Source organism: Bos indicus, chromosome 18, assembly GCF_029378745.1.
Source record: "Bos indicus isolate NIAB-ARS_2022 breed Sahiwal x Tharparkar chromosome 18, NIAB-ARS_B.indTharparkar_mat_pri_1.0, whole genome shotgun sequence".
Classification (NCBI taxonomy): domain Eukaryota; kingdom Metazoa; phylum Chordata; class Mammalia; order Artiodactyla; family Bovidae; genus Bos; species Bos indicus.
This window is the reverse complement of record NC_091777.1, coordinates 18,567,751-18,580,532: the sequence shown is the minus strand read 5'-3', so window position 1 is coordinate 18,580,532 and position 12,782 is coordinate 18,567,751. Positions and strand designations below refer to the sequence as shown.

The 12,782-nt window shown below is 55.7% G+C and overlaps 1 protein-coding gene across 3 annotated transcripts in view; it reads left to right on the top strand.

Moving 5' to 3' along the window:
- Positions 1 to 11,277, top strand: part of ZNF423 (zinc finger protein 423) — a 345,953-nt gene extending 334,676 nt beyond the window's left edge. For all 3 annotated transcript variants that reach the window (XM_070770526.1, XM_070770528.1, XM_070770527.1), the window contains one exon: positions 10,580 to 11,277. In XM_070770526.1, the coding sequence (XP_070626627.1) occupies positions 10,580 to 10,609 (30 nt within the window). In that variant the 3' untranslated portion in view covers positions 10,610 to 11,277. The remainder of the gene's footprint in view (positions 1 to 10,579) is intronic.
- The last annotated feature ends 1,505 nt before the right edge of the window (positions 11,278 to 12,782 follow it).

The window sequence follows — 12,782 nt, the reverse complement described above, 5'->3', positions numbered from 1 at the left end:
TGTGGCTGTCCATGAGTGTGTGTGTATCTGTGGGCTTCCCTGATGGCTCAGCGGTAAAGACTCTGCCTGCAGTGTAGGAGATACAGGAGATGTGGGCTTGATCCCTGGATCGGGAAGATCCCCTGGAGGAGGACATGGAAACCCACTCCAGTATTCTTGCCTGGAAAATCCCATGGACAGAGGAGCCTGGTGGGCTATAGTCCACAGGGTCACAAAGAGTCAGACACGACTGAAGTGACAGCATGCATGCACACACGTGTGTATCTGTGTGCATTTCATTTGGGGGTACCTGTGTGTGTGTGTTTGGAACCCAGTGGGGGATCATGCAGAGATCTCTCACTTCCCCTCTCCCTGGATGTGTGACTGCAGGGCATCCATGAGTGTGTGTGTTTGGGGGTGGGCAGAGGAGCCCATTATACCATACTGAGCTCATAAGTGCCCCCAAGGGCAGTCCCCCCATGATGCCTGGCCCTCTCCTTTCCCATGAGGCACAGTGGGTGATGGCTGGGATGATTCTCAACTTCTTTAGAAGAAAGGGAGGTACGAGGGGGATTATCGTCAAGACTCTTGAACGCCATGGCAAACTGGTGCTGTTCTCTCAGAGTGCTTGAGGGAGGGGCTGCCTGGAAAGATGGACATTTTAGCACTTCAAAATGTGACCCTAGGGAAGGCGGGTTTCCCAGACTTGCTCCCACCTGGCATACCTGGAAACCCTCAGGCTGCGCCCCTGGAAGGCACCCATGTAGCAGCGGTACCCAGGACCTGGGGGACTGTGCCGGCCTCAGCAGAGCTTCCTCTTCTGTCCTCCATCCTAATGATGGGCCACGTGCCACCTAATAGCACTGCCTGCCCTCCCCACTGCCCTGGGCATCAGCCACTCCGTGTACCGGGAGACACCTCAGGTGTCTGGAGGGCCTCTCAGAATACCAGCAGCCTCAAGCTGGCAGCCCTGGGGGCCAGATGTGACCTGCAGACATGTTTTCATTGGGTGATCATGCTTTACACATTGAGATGTTTTGTATATATTTTTTAAAAATCTCCCATTTTTCAGTTTTTCCCACAGAACCAGACATGCTGGCCACACTGGGCCTGCATTCCCACAGGACCGCAATTGCCCGGAGCCCACGAGGGCTGGCTCTTTCCGGTGAGGCTGGGGTTGCTGGGAGGGCACAGTGCTCGCCGTGCCTTACAGCTTTGCACCTGGCCGGCTTGCTGGTGGACCTCACAGCACCCTGAGCAGCAGGCTGCGGTCCAGTCCGGGCGTGGCTGTGCATGGTCAGGGAGCCCTACCCACACAGCCATGTCTCCCCAACATCAGCCTCTGTGTTTCAGTTTATTAACTCTTACTGTGAGTTTAGCAGTAGCAGTGTTAGTCGCTCAGTCCTGTCCGACTCTTTGCGACCCCACAAACTGTAGCCCGCCAGGCTCCTCTGTCCATGGGATTCTGCAGGCAAGCATACTGGATTGCCATTCCCTTCTCCAAAGGATCTTCCTGACCCAGGGATCGAACCCAGGTCTCCTGCATTGTAGGCAGATTCTTTACCTTCTGAGCTACAGGGAAGATCTAACTGTGAGCTTGGAGCCCACTAATAGGGTGTTCCGTGTGCGTGGTGTGTGGTCTTCTTTGACCATCACTAAGACCAGCAGACGTGCTCTCGGGGAGGAGGAGAACACCCTTCCCTCTCGTGGTCTTGGGAGCCCACTCTTCACACACCTTTTTTTTTTATATATATATGTTTTCTTTTCTTTATCTGGCTGCCTTGGTTCTTAGTTGCTGCACGGGGCTCCTCGTTGTGTCAGGCGGGCTCTCCAGTTTGGGTGCACAGGCTCAGTAGTTGCGAGGCGTGGGCTTAGTTTCCCCAAGGCATGTGGGATCTTACTTCCCCCACCAGAGATCGAACCCTCAACCCCGGCACTGCAAGGCGGATTCTTAACCGCTGGGCCACCAGGGAAGCCCCCCCGTGCCATTTTTAACGGAGCGTCAGCGCTGCTGCCTACGCCTCTCCTCACACTCTGGTGGCCTGCGTGACCCGATTCCCGCCTTGCTCCAGCAGGGCGCAATCCTATCGTTCAGACACCCGACTCAGACTCTCTGCGGGCAGGGGGCTGTGCCTCATTCGTATTTGAGATGAACCCCAGGAGCTCGTTCCAAGCAGGCGCTTGGCTGTGTTTAGCGTGGACTTCCCGGTGACCAGGGTCAGGCCAGCGTAGTGTCCCCACCTGGGAGGGGCCCGAGTCCACACGCAGGGAAATCGTGGCCACCTGGCGTGTTATGGCCGAAACCCTCGGTTCTCAGCCCTTGGTCCCAGAGTGTGCTGGGTACCCGGCCCCCGAGGGACCCCACCTCCCTTTCGAGAAGCAGCAAGAGTGGCAGCCACATTAACTCCGGACTCGGGGGGTCAGGCTTGTCGCCGAGGAGAGGCGGATTGGTAAACAGCCCTGGAGAGATTTCACCTTCCTCTGCCCATGACACGGCCATAACCCTCGTTTTCCCTTGCACAGCTGCTTGGTAAAAGTCTAGTGGCTTGCCTGTGATTCTGTGCTCACAAACAGACCAGCTGGGCCCATTTGCATGCTGAAGTGCAGCTCCCCGGAGCCTGCGGGCCCTCTGGGCAGGTATTATTAGCTCCCTTGTTTTGTTGGGTGACTCTGAATGGGAGCCTGTTTACGGGCTGAGATCCTAATAGAAGGCTTCAGTTCCCTGCTAATAATCTATTCTCCAGTGGGTTTTATTTCCAAAGCACAGCCGTATAGAACCTGACCCCTTGGGAGTTCATTGGGCTTTTTTTTTTTTTTTCTTCTTCTTCTTTTTCACAACAACATTTTCTCCCACATTTTCACTCGAAGATATTTTTCCCGCTCCTGGGACTGGTTGTTGGTCACGCTCCCTGCTTCGGGCTCTTGGGTCCTGGGTGCTGGAGAGAAAGGTTTAGAGGGGGTGCTCTCTTGCCCACCTGAGGTCCTTAGAGCGGTGGAGAGGATGAAAGAAAGTAGACGTTCAGCTCCTTTGGGGATATGAGCAGCAGCAAAGGTCAAAGGCTCTTTCTCACATGCCCCCAGGTGACTTGAGGTCCGCAAAACTGCTCCTGTTCGGGGTTCTGCCAGAAAGTGGCAGACTCCCCTCCCCGGAAAGCTAACCCCACTGTTCCCCGGAAGCTGGAATCCCCCTCCATGCCAGGAGATCTGGATGAATTGAGGCAGTCACATGAGAGACAGACTTCCCCAGATAAACGGGTGCGACGCTCACTTCCCGCTGTTTCGGAGTGGCAGACGACAGCCCGTCTGGCTGTCTGGGAGGCAGGGCCAGGGAAGCCCCACACACGTCCCCACGCACGGAGGGGCTGCCTGGGCCTTGTAGGACATCTCGGGCTTTGTCTTAGACTGGCGGGTCACCAGCTTCACTCTGGACCCTCCTGATGCTGAATGGTGTCCCTTCCACACCAGCGAACCTCTCCACGCCCTCTGTGCAGACGGGCAGCTGTCAGCCAGAAAGGTGGGCCGGGAGCGGGGGAAGTGGGGCGCAGACACGTCAGAGCTGGGGCCCCCAGGAGAGCGACTGCGTCACCGGGCAGGCATTTAGAGGGAACCTCGGCCATCACTCACTCCTAATTTTCATGACGTGCATTAGCTAAATTGTGTTCTGAGTATTCATTCAGCTCTGTTTATGGCGTGCTCTCGAGTGCGCTTACCGTTTGTCAGAAGTGCAAACTAGCGAACATACGAGCCTTTAAGACAGGCCATCTGTTCGTCTTAGACCCTTGGACGATTGTCAAACGCTTCTAAAAATAAGTGCTCACTAGCAGAGAGGGGCTGCCCAGGTGATGCGCAGCGGAGAGGGAGGCGGGCTGCCTGCGCCTGAACCCTCCCCGAAGGGAAAGATACGTGCGGGTACCAGGGGCCGGGAGGGGGTGTTACGGGAAGGGCCGAGGGAGATGAGAGCACGAAGGTCCTACCGGAGGACCCTTCTGGCTGGAGGTGTGTGCAGCTCCCTGTTCCTTGACTCTCGTGTAACTCCACAGCTCAAATACCTTCGATGGCTCCCCATGGCCCAGATTTAAGGGCAAGCTGCCTCGTCTGGCATCAAGGAACCTCATCAATAAGGCCCCCGCCTTCCTTTCCAGGCTTGTCTCCATGGCACATGCCCTGTGCTTCTGCCAAGCTGAATTATTCATTGTTCCCCCAACATATGCTGCACTTTTCACATTTTGCAGACAGACGAGGGCTCTGCTGAAGAGTGGGCTCTGTATACAGACTGCACGGGTGCAGCCCCCGCACCGCCATTACCAGCTGTGGGACCTCCATGCTGTGCCTCAGTTTTCTCATCTGTGAAATAGGGATAGAGAGTACTTAGTTCCCAGGGTTGCCGTGAGGCTTAGCTGTGATTGTTGTCAGGATCCTTCACACCATCAGCCTTTGTCTGAGTGGTCCCATCTCCCTGGAAAGTGAGCACGTGCCCACACACACACACACACACACGCACACGCACGCGCTCGCACTAATGCAAATCCTAACCTAAGCAATCCTCAAAAGGGCAGCTTGGAGGCCAGCTTTCTCGTTAAACTCCTCCCAATCAGAAATCAGCTCTCCATCCTTCAGCCATGAGCTGGTAGAAGGCCAGGATACACCTCACTCTGTCTCTCCTCTGTCTCTGTCCACTGCACACGGCCAGGCTCCATGTTTGCTAAATGAACCAATACCAGAACCTCTCTTAGCCTGAACAGGCCTGCAGCATTAGCCCGAAGGATCTACCTTTTTCCTGGAAACAAATCTTCCCGTGGCTAAGGCAGGTTCTTGGACTTGATCCCCGCTCCTGAAGTCTGCTCTTTGTAAAGCCAGCCTTGTGAGAGCTACTGGGTCGGAAGCCACCAGGGACTGGCCCAGCGGTGGGGAGAAAGGGGACGGATCACAGCCTCTTCCCCAACCAGAGGCAAGTGATGTGGTCAAGGTGAGGCCAGCTGTGATCTGCAGGTGGGGCTGGGTGAGTGGGCAGGTGGGATGTTCTCGGGTGCGGGGCTGTGTCCCTGCACCCTTACATCTGCCATGGGGATGTGAGGCTAAGCCCTGGGACTTCTGCTGTGCACTTTGGGAGTGAGGCTCTTTGAGTTCAGGCCCCTGCCACACTGTGGAGCTGTGAGCTCCTCAAGGAAGAGGCTGGGGCTCCCCCAACTCTGTGTGTCCAGGGCCTCTGTGAACAACTGTTGGAAGGGGTGCGTGAATGACCGGAAGAGGACACGCCTCCTCCCTTCCTTACAAAGTCTCTGTGAGGTTCCCCACCTCACCAGACATCTGACTGTTCCCTGGCGGGAGGGAAAGCAGTGGCTTGTGGGTGCAGAAGTTGTAGCCAGGGGGCTGCGGGGAGGGGGCCATGAAGAGAGGGCCTTTATCAGACCCTGCTGCTCCAGGGATAGGACTGTCCAAGGTGCTGCCTTCTCCGGAGTGGTCCTGAGATCTCGCCAGCCCTCTTGGTGCCATGGGGGTACCAGCAGGAGCAAACGGCCCCTTGCTCCCAGAGCTCATGACACTCCCAGAGCATCATGAACACCGTCTGTGGGGTGTATGGAGCACGTCCTCTTAGCCAGTCTGCAATAACTACACTTAAACTATCTCCTGAGGCCTCAGGGCATCTTAGGATGTGGGCTTGGTTATTGCTGCTCCCTCCACCCCAAGTACCCCAGAGGTCAAGGTCACATGGCTAGTAAGTGGCAGAACCAGGATTCAAACCGAGGAGCCAGCCCCTCTCAGCCCATAAGGGCTCGCCGCCTGCCTTGCCATCCCCCTAAGCAGGGGCTAGCACGAATGGGGCACGTGCGAAGGACCAGGCGAGGTGCCAGGACTTTAGAGATGCTTTGTCATCAGCGTGGCGGGAGCACAGGAGGGGCAGCCCATAATGACCAGCAGTGCGGAGAAATCCTCTCCAGCCCACGCCCGTGCATCTCAGGGGGTGCAGAGCAGTCTCTTATTGCCTCGCAGGCAGAGTTTTCCATGCCACCAGGCACCCAGCATGTTTAAGCATCGCTGGTCTTTTCTACTTGACTCTGCGGTGGGTGGGCATCAAAGGGACACCAAGCAGGGTCTCAGACCAAGGGACAGAAAACAGAACCACGACCTGGAGAAGAAATCCTGACCAGGAAGGGACACACCAGTGTGTGTGTGTGTGTGTGTGTGTGTGTGTGTGTGTGTCTGCATGTGCATATGTGTGTGTGCACATGATTCGTACGCATGCCTATTGTGGGGCCCTGTTGAGCCAGGGATGCCTCCTGGAACAATGAAGCCAGAACAGGACCCCACCTGGCGTGTGCCAGTGTGTGTCTGCGCTTTTGGGAGGACGGTCCAGCCACAGACTCCATGATTCTGATGCTCCCTCACTACCCAGACCATACCCTGGCTTGGGCCCTGGATCCGGGTTATTTTACTGCCGACTTCCTAGTGACAAACAAGGCGGCTCTCACCTAGCAGGGTATTTAGTAAAAAGGTTTGTTGAAAGAATGAATAACTATGTAAATGAATGTGAGGGTGTGACCGAGGGATCCTCCGCGGCCACAGTCCTCTGGGGATGACTTCCACAGACACAGGGTTCACCAGGACCCCAGCCGGGGCCCGACCGGCCCCTCTCTCGCTTCTATCCCAGGGAGCTGACAGCTCTGGGCACCAGGCAGAGGCGGCCGGCGCCGGCCCTTCCAGAAACCTCCGGCACCAGAGCCGCACAGAGCGGATGGATCTCCGCTGCAAACCAGGGCCACCCACCACCTCCCTCCCGTTCTCCCGTTTTATTTTTCTCACCTGCTCCTCGGCCCACACCTGCGTCTCCCTGGCAGGCACCGAGGCCCGTGTGGATGCCAGACCCCCCTGTCTCTCGGCACCTTCCCCGTCCTTGCCGGCTGCCACCCCCGCCCTCGCCCCGGCCTTTATGAGGCCGGGAAAGTGTTCTTCTGCGGTTCGGTAGCATCTTTAAAAAACGATTTTCTTGCTTCTCGGAAGGGGCTAAATATAGCACAGGCATAAACAGAGAAATAGACATTAAGCCAAAATGCCCTTGTGAGAACCATGCCGGGTGCAAGGAACTCTAAGAAGACTTGATGAAGCTCCCCCATCCCTGGAACCGACTGCAGCTCCAAGCCGTTGGGGTAAGCAGCCCGGCTTTTTAGGGTTATTGAACTGTGCCGTCGGCGGAGCTGCTCAGCGCACAGGTGCGTTAGTGGTTGGTGAGTCCTGGGGACGGTCCCCGCCACCCCTCCGCCCTTCCTGAGGAGGAGCTGGTGCCGGCTTGTCCTGGCACGTGGGCTTCTCGGCACCCCCACCCCCATAATTACTGGGCGGCCTTGACCCGGCTCCATCAGAGCTATCATACTGCACCCAAGTCTGGGTGTCTCTTGGCACATCCCCGCTTCCGCAGTCAGGATTGCGGGCTGAGCCGAGCTGGAGTCATCCCCTCCCTCCCCTATGCCCGTCCCAGGGCAGAGCCTCCAGCAGGCGCTTCACTGCTCAGTGCTGAATGAATTCTGGTGCCTGGCCCCGTCCCTGCATTGAGTTTCAACATTTCCATCTGCTGGGACATCCTGGGCTTTTTGTTCCTGGAGAACTTCAGGAAAGGAAGTTTCACCCCACTGTCTCAGGACCCTCTTTGAGGAAGTTCTTCCTTGAGTCTAACCGAAAAGCCACCAGCTCCTGCTCCTTAAGAGAGAAAGCTGCTGTTGTTTTCGCCTGAGAAGTGGCATTTGTTCCTGAACTGTCCTCATCAGCGGTCCTAGGCGTAGGTTCCCCCCTCCAGGATTTCTGTACCTGGCTGAGCTGCTGTGGACCACGTGGGTCACACAGGCCCTGCTCTTGGCATCTTGGCAAGAGGCTGCTTCATTATCCAGAGAGCCCCGGACACCGCCTTTTCCCTTGTTGCTGCTGGGTAGCCCTGAGGAGTCTGTGAAGATCAGACATCATCTGGTTTTCTGCTGCTTATGAAACAGAGTCCACGTTCAAGGGCATTCAGGGCTCCCGGCAGTCCTCTGTGACCTCTGTGCTGGGATCACCCCACTGGTGCCTGCACTGGTCGGGCTTATTCCAGCCTCCATACCTTCCTCTGTGCTGTGCCCCCGCTTTGGACTGTCCTCTCCCCTTACCATGCATCCTCCCTGTACACACCTTCATTTATTTATCCTTCCACTGATGCAAAAATATTTACTGTGTCTACTTGGTATCAGACTCAGAATCAAAATTTGAGAACAAAGTCAGAGCTATACATGTTTACCTTCTTAATACCCCCCTCCCCCCACAACCCCGTGCAAATCAAGAAGGACCTGACCGCACCCAGGGAGCCCGGGCAACAGGGCACTGTTAACTGACTGGCTGTTGGCAGGGTGGGAGAGTGAAACCACCACATTGTTCTTTGCTGGAAGCTGCACCTGTGACACCGCTGCTGGACGTGGTGGGCCCAGGGGTCCGATCAGCACAGTGAGCAGCCCTGGGCCAAACTCGGTGGGACTGAGAGAGGAGATGATGCCATCCCCCCCCGCCACCGTCTGCCGCTCAGCAGAGGCAGCCAGCCTGGCACCTGGGAGGCACTTGCACGTGTGGGAGGTGGGCTGGAGATGCCTTGAGTGGCTCCTGGGAGGGGAAGCAGAGGACTTCAAGAGGAGCATGGTTGGGAGGAGAGAAGGGGTGGGAACTGAGTGAGCAAAGGCCCGGGAGCTGGGAGGATGGTTTGATGTAGGGTGGGCTCCGCTCCCTGCAGGACCGGCTGCCTGTCCCTGCACAAGTGCAGGGAGAGGTGCCTCGGCTGGAGGGTGGGCGTTCCCATGGAAACCGCCGCATCCCATCTGTGGCCTCAGACAACCTGCCTTGCGCCTCTGGGTCCCTGACACCCCCACCGAGGTGCCAGGCCAGGATGGCAGAGTTGTTGCTCGTGTCTGGAAAGGAGTTTGGATGATCCACAGACTGGGTGCCCATGGGGAGGTAAGGTGCTGTGGGAACCCTGCCATCTCGCTCAAGCCCCTGGCTCTCTTGGATCCGTTGCCACCCCCTCCTGCTTCCTGGCTGGGTGTATTTTAGCCTGTCTGAGCTTCAGTATCCTTTTTACCATGTCCTACCTTGTAAGCCCGCATTGGGGACTGAAAGAGGTGTGCCTTCAACCACACAGAGCACCTGTGCTGGTCAGAGTCCGGCCATGTGGCCTGTGCCCCGGAGCACAAGGAAGGAGGCAGCAGGGCTTGGTAGCTCCGAGCTGCTGGAGTCAGCAAGCATCTGCCGTGTGTGGTCGGGGCGCTGCCTCTCCCGGCCAGGGTGCTGCCTCTCCCGGGCCGTGCGATTGCCGGAGGGGTTGGCGACATCACCAAGGAGACAGCAGCCATGCCCGCCGTGGGAAGCGGCTGCCGCAGGGGCCCTGGGCTGGGGAGCGGGGATGGCCCCAGGCCTCCCGGCGAAGCTGCGGGCATCCTGTGGTCGCCTTCGCAGTCCAGTCCTGGAGCCCAGGAGAGAGATGCAGAGCCGCGCCTGACCCCTGGTGGTCATCGGCAGAACTGCAGGAGCGGCTCCCAACCCTGGAGGAGTCGCTGCGCTGGAGGGGCGCCCAGGTCTGCGGAGGCAGTCCATTCTTGGGGAGCTGCTTCTGTACGGGGGTCCTGTGCTGCTCCCCACGGCGGGGCTTCTCTGGCCTGGGTGGATTCCGCTTCCTTTCTCCAGGTGCCATGAGATTGAATAGCACCTGAGGCTTTGATGAGATTGGTCTGGATTTGGAATACAGACCACTGAAAAAGAAATAAAAAGATAGGCTCTTAAGAGGCCAAACGCCAACCCCAGCCCCAGGCCACTGGCTCCTGGGGAAACACCTACACTGCCTTTCTGCTCTGGCTGGCATGAGAGAAGAGCTGACTTGGGCCATGGAGAGACGGAAGCGTTTAGCCAGAGGGTTCCACCCAGGCCCTCTATTCCCAGGCAGATTCGAACTGTACACAAGGTCCTTCTGGCCAGAGCACTGTCATATGACGGCACAGGCAGGCTCCCTCCCCCGGGCCCTCCCGGCGTGGGTGGGGGGTGACCTGGCCCCTGCCTCCGCCATAGGCACTGCGGCCGCCCACTGTCTGAGCACATCGGCGCCGCTCTGGCGTTTCTTGGCTGAAGAGCTGCATGGCACACATGCTGTATCCCTCCACCAGGCTCCGAGCATCTCCCCGGAAGGACCGTGGAGGGGATCTGGGGGAAGCCTGCAGGCGATCGGATATAATTTCCTCCTGATCATTAGAGCAAAAGGGAGATGGAGAGGTGAACAGGGATGTTTTCAATAACCCCTGCCTGCGCAGCCTTTCCCCTCTCCCTCCAGATAGCCAGTCCCCGTGGTAAGACCTGAATGGTCTAAAAACAAAAATTCACAGGGAGCCCAGGTTGGCAGCAACAGGAACCCATCCCCAAGCCCCGAATCAACTTGGCGTCTTGGCTGCTGCGTCGCCAGAGCACTTTTTCGTTCTTGCATTTTGTTTTGTCATAATCGAGATGCTTTTCTGTGGCTCTCGGCTTAAATGCACCGAGTGGGAGGGGACGGGCATGCTCTCCATTCTTCTGCCTTCATGCGTGTCTCCTTTCTTCGCCTTTGCAGAACCACACGATGAGCCAGCATGCACAGTGAGGGACCGCTCGACAGGACTCCTCTCCGCAGAAGGCTTGCCGGAGACGCCGTGGGGAGGGCCATTTGAACATTACATCCAATCAAAGTGTCATTTGCAACCCAGATGTAAAACTCTAATGATTTGGCCATGAGGCGCTGCTATTATAAGCAGCTGGAAATGAATATTAATGGCAGAGATTAAAAGTATTCCATGCTCAGTATTTTTTATTGTCCTGCTACAGCTAGTGTGCTTTTAGAGTTTCCGCCGCAGACTACATTTCTAGAGTTAGAGAAACCCGCTTTTGGAAGCGATTGTCCTTTGTTCCTTCATGTATTATATTGATAGTTTTTTTTTTAAAAAAAAGGATTAGTGTGATTTTTTTTCTTCGCTTCTTATTTTTCTTTCTTGTTTTTCTTTCCCCCCCCTTCTGTTAACTACTTTTTAATTGCAATTCTAGGTAATTGTGCATCGTGATGTGATTGCTTGGCTATTGTCTGAATATTTCCTTTTAATTTTTTTAATTAAAGACTAATGCTTTGATTGGATTTGCCAGTTCACCGGACAGTGATTAAAACTATGTAATGAATATAATCGGTTTCAGTGCAACTGGATGGTCTGCTTTTAAATGTGACTTAATCTGACTGCAGTAACTAGTACAGTTCAATAAAGGGAATCCATGCGATTAGCATCCGCCTGCCTGGTTCTCTCCTCCCCAGCCCAGGGCTGTGTGGGGGCTGTCGTCACCTACAGGGTACGTTCCTGTGGATCACACATGCTCATGGAGTGTGCTTGGACTCAGTCACTAAGTCATGTCCAAGTCTTTGCAACCCCATGAGCTGTTGCCTGTCATGGCTCCACTGCCCAGGCAAGAATACTGGAGTGAGTTGCCATTTCCTTCTCCAGGGGATCTTCCCGACCTAGAGATAGAACCCAACCTGCACACATTAGACCCAGCTCCTCTTGAGAAGGAAGAAGCGTAGCAACCTAATGCACACAGACCAGATGAGCTAGTAGGGGGCACCGAAGTCAGAGCAGGAAACACCTTTGACTGCCCTGGTCATCTCATTTATGTGTGGGGAAACTGATGCCCAAAGATAAGTGAGTGGCTAAGCTGAGTATGTTAGTAGGGTGGCTCACATTCATCGCTGCCCCTTGGGTCTGGCTTTCCTCAATGCTGGATGCAGCTGGTTACGTGCATCCTTACCTAGCCAGGACTCCAGGCAAGCTCCAAGTAGGAGCAGCAGTTTTCCAATCACAGAGGTCTGTGGGATGTGGAAGGTGCTACCAGTGGCTGGACCGGACTCTACTGGGACAAGTGAAGTACCTAGGATGCAAAAATCTCAGGGGGGCCTGCTCTCAGGGGCCCGGACAATGGGTGTCTCCTGACACTTCGCACCCTTAGGTGCCTTGCTTGCCTCACTTCCTCTTGGTCCTGCTGGCACCCTAGGGCTCGCAGCAGCCTTAGCTTCCCACAAGCCTGTCCTCCCATGCCTCCATCATGCTGGTGCTCAGCCAACTTGTCAATCAGAGCCAGGGCTTCGGAACCTGCATGGGGAAGCCCTTCCTTGTTAACTTTTCACAAGGGGCAGGAAAATCGGTTATTACCCTCTGCAGAGCAGAAATGAAACAGGCAGACAGATTGCACCTAATTATAATGAATACTAAGTCATGGCATGGAATTTGGAGCCATTATACCCAGCATCTTCTGACTCCCATATTGAGGGGCTTCTGTAAGAGTTCCGCTTGTTGTCACCACATGTAATGTCTGACATGAGTGGAGCTGTTAGTTTTTCTAGAGGTATTGTACGCCTGAGAATCTCAGATTGATTGGGCTTCTGCCAGTATTGGACAGAATGGAGCAACAGCTTTTTGATTTCAGGGCTTCTACCTCCTGGAAGCCAAACATGGTGAACTCTAGTTTTCAGTCATCTGGAAACTTGACCATTTTAGGGGGAGACCTCACGGTAGGCATCAGTATTCCCCAAAGTGTGGCCGGCCACAGCCTGGGGCTGGGGTAGGCTTCCCTGAGCCCCTAGCCAAACCTGCCTTTTGGACAATGATGTGACTGTGGGCAGGATCAGCGTGTCCTCGGGGCTTGCCAGATCACTGTCTCTGGGCCCTCCCAAGTCTGGATTTATCCCGAACCCCATGGAACCCAGGTGAGTCTTCAGTAAGTACCAATACAAGATTTGA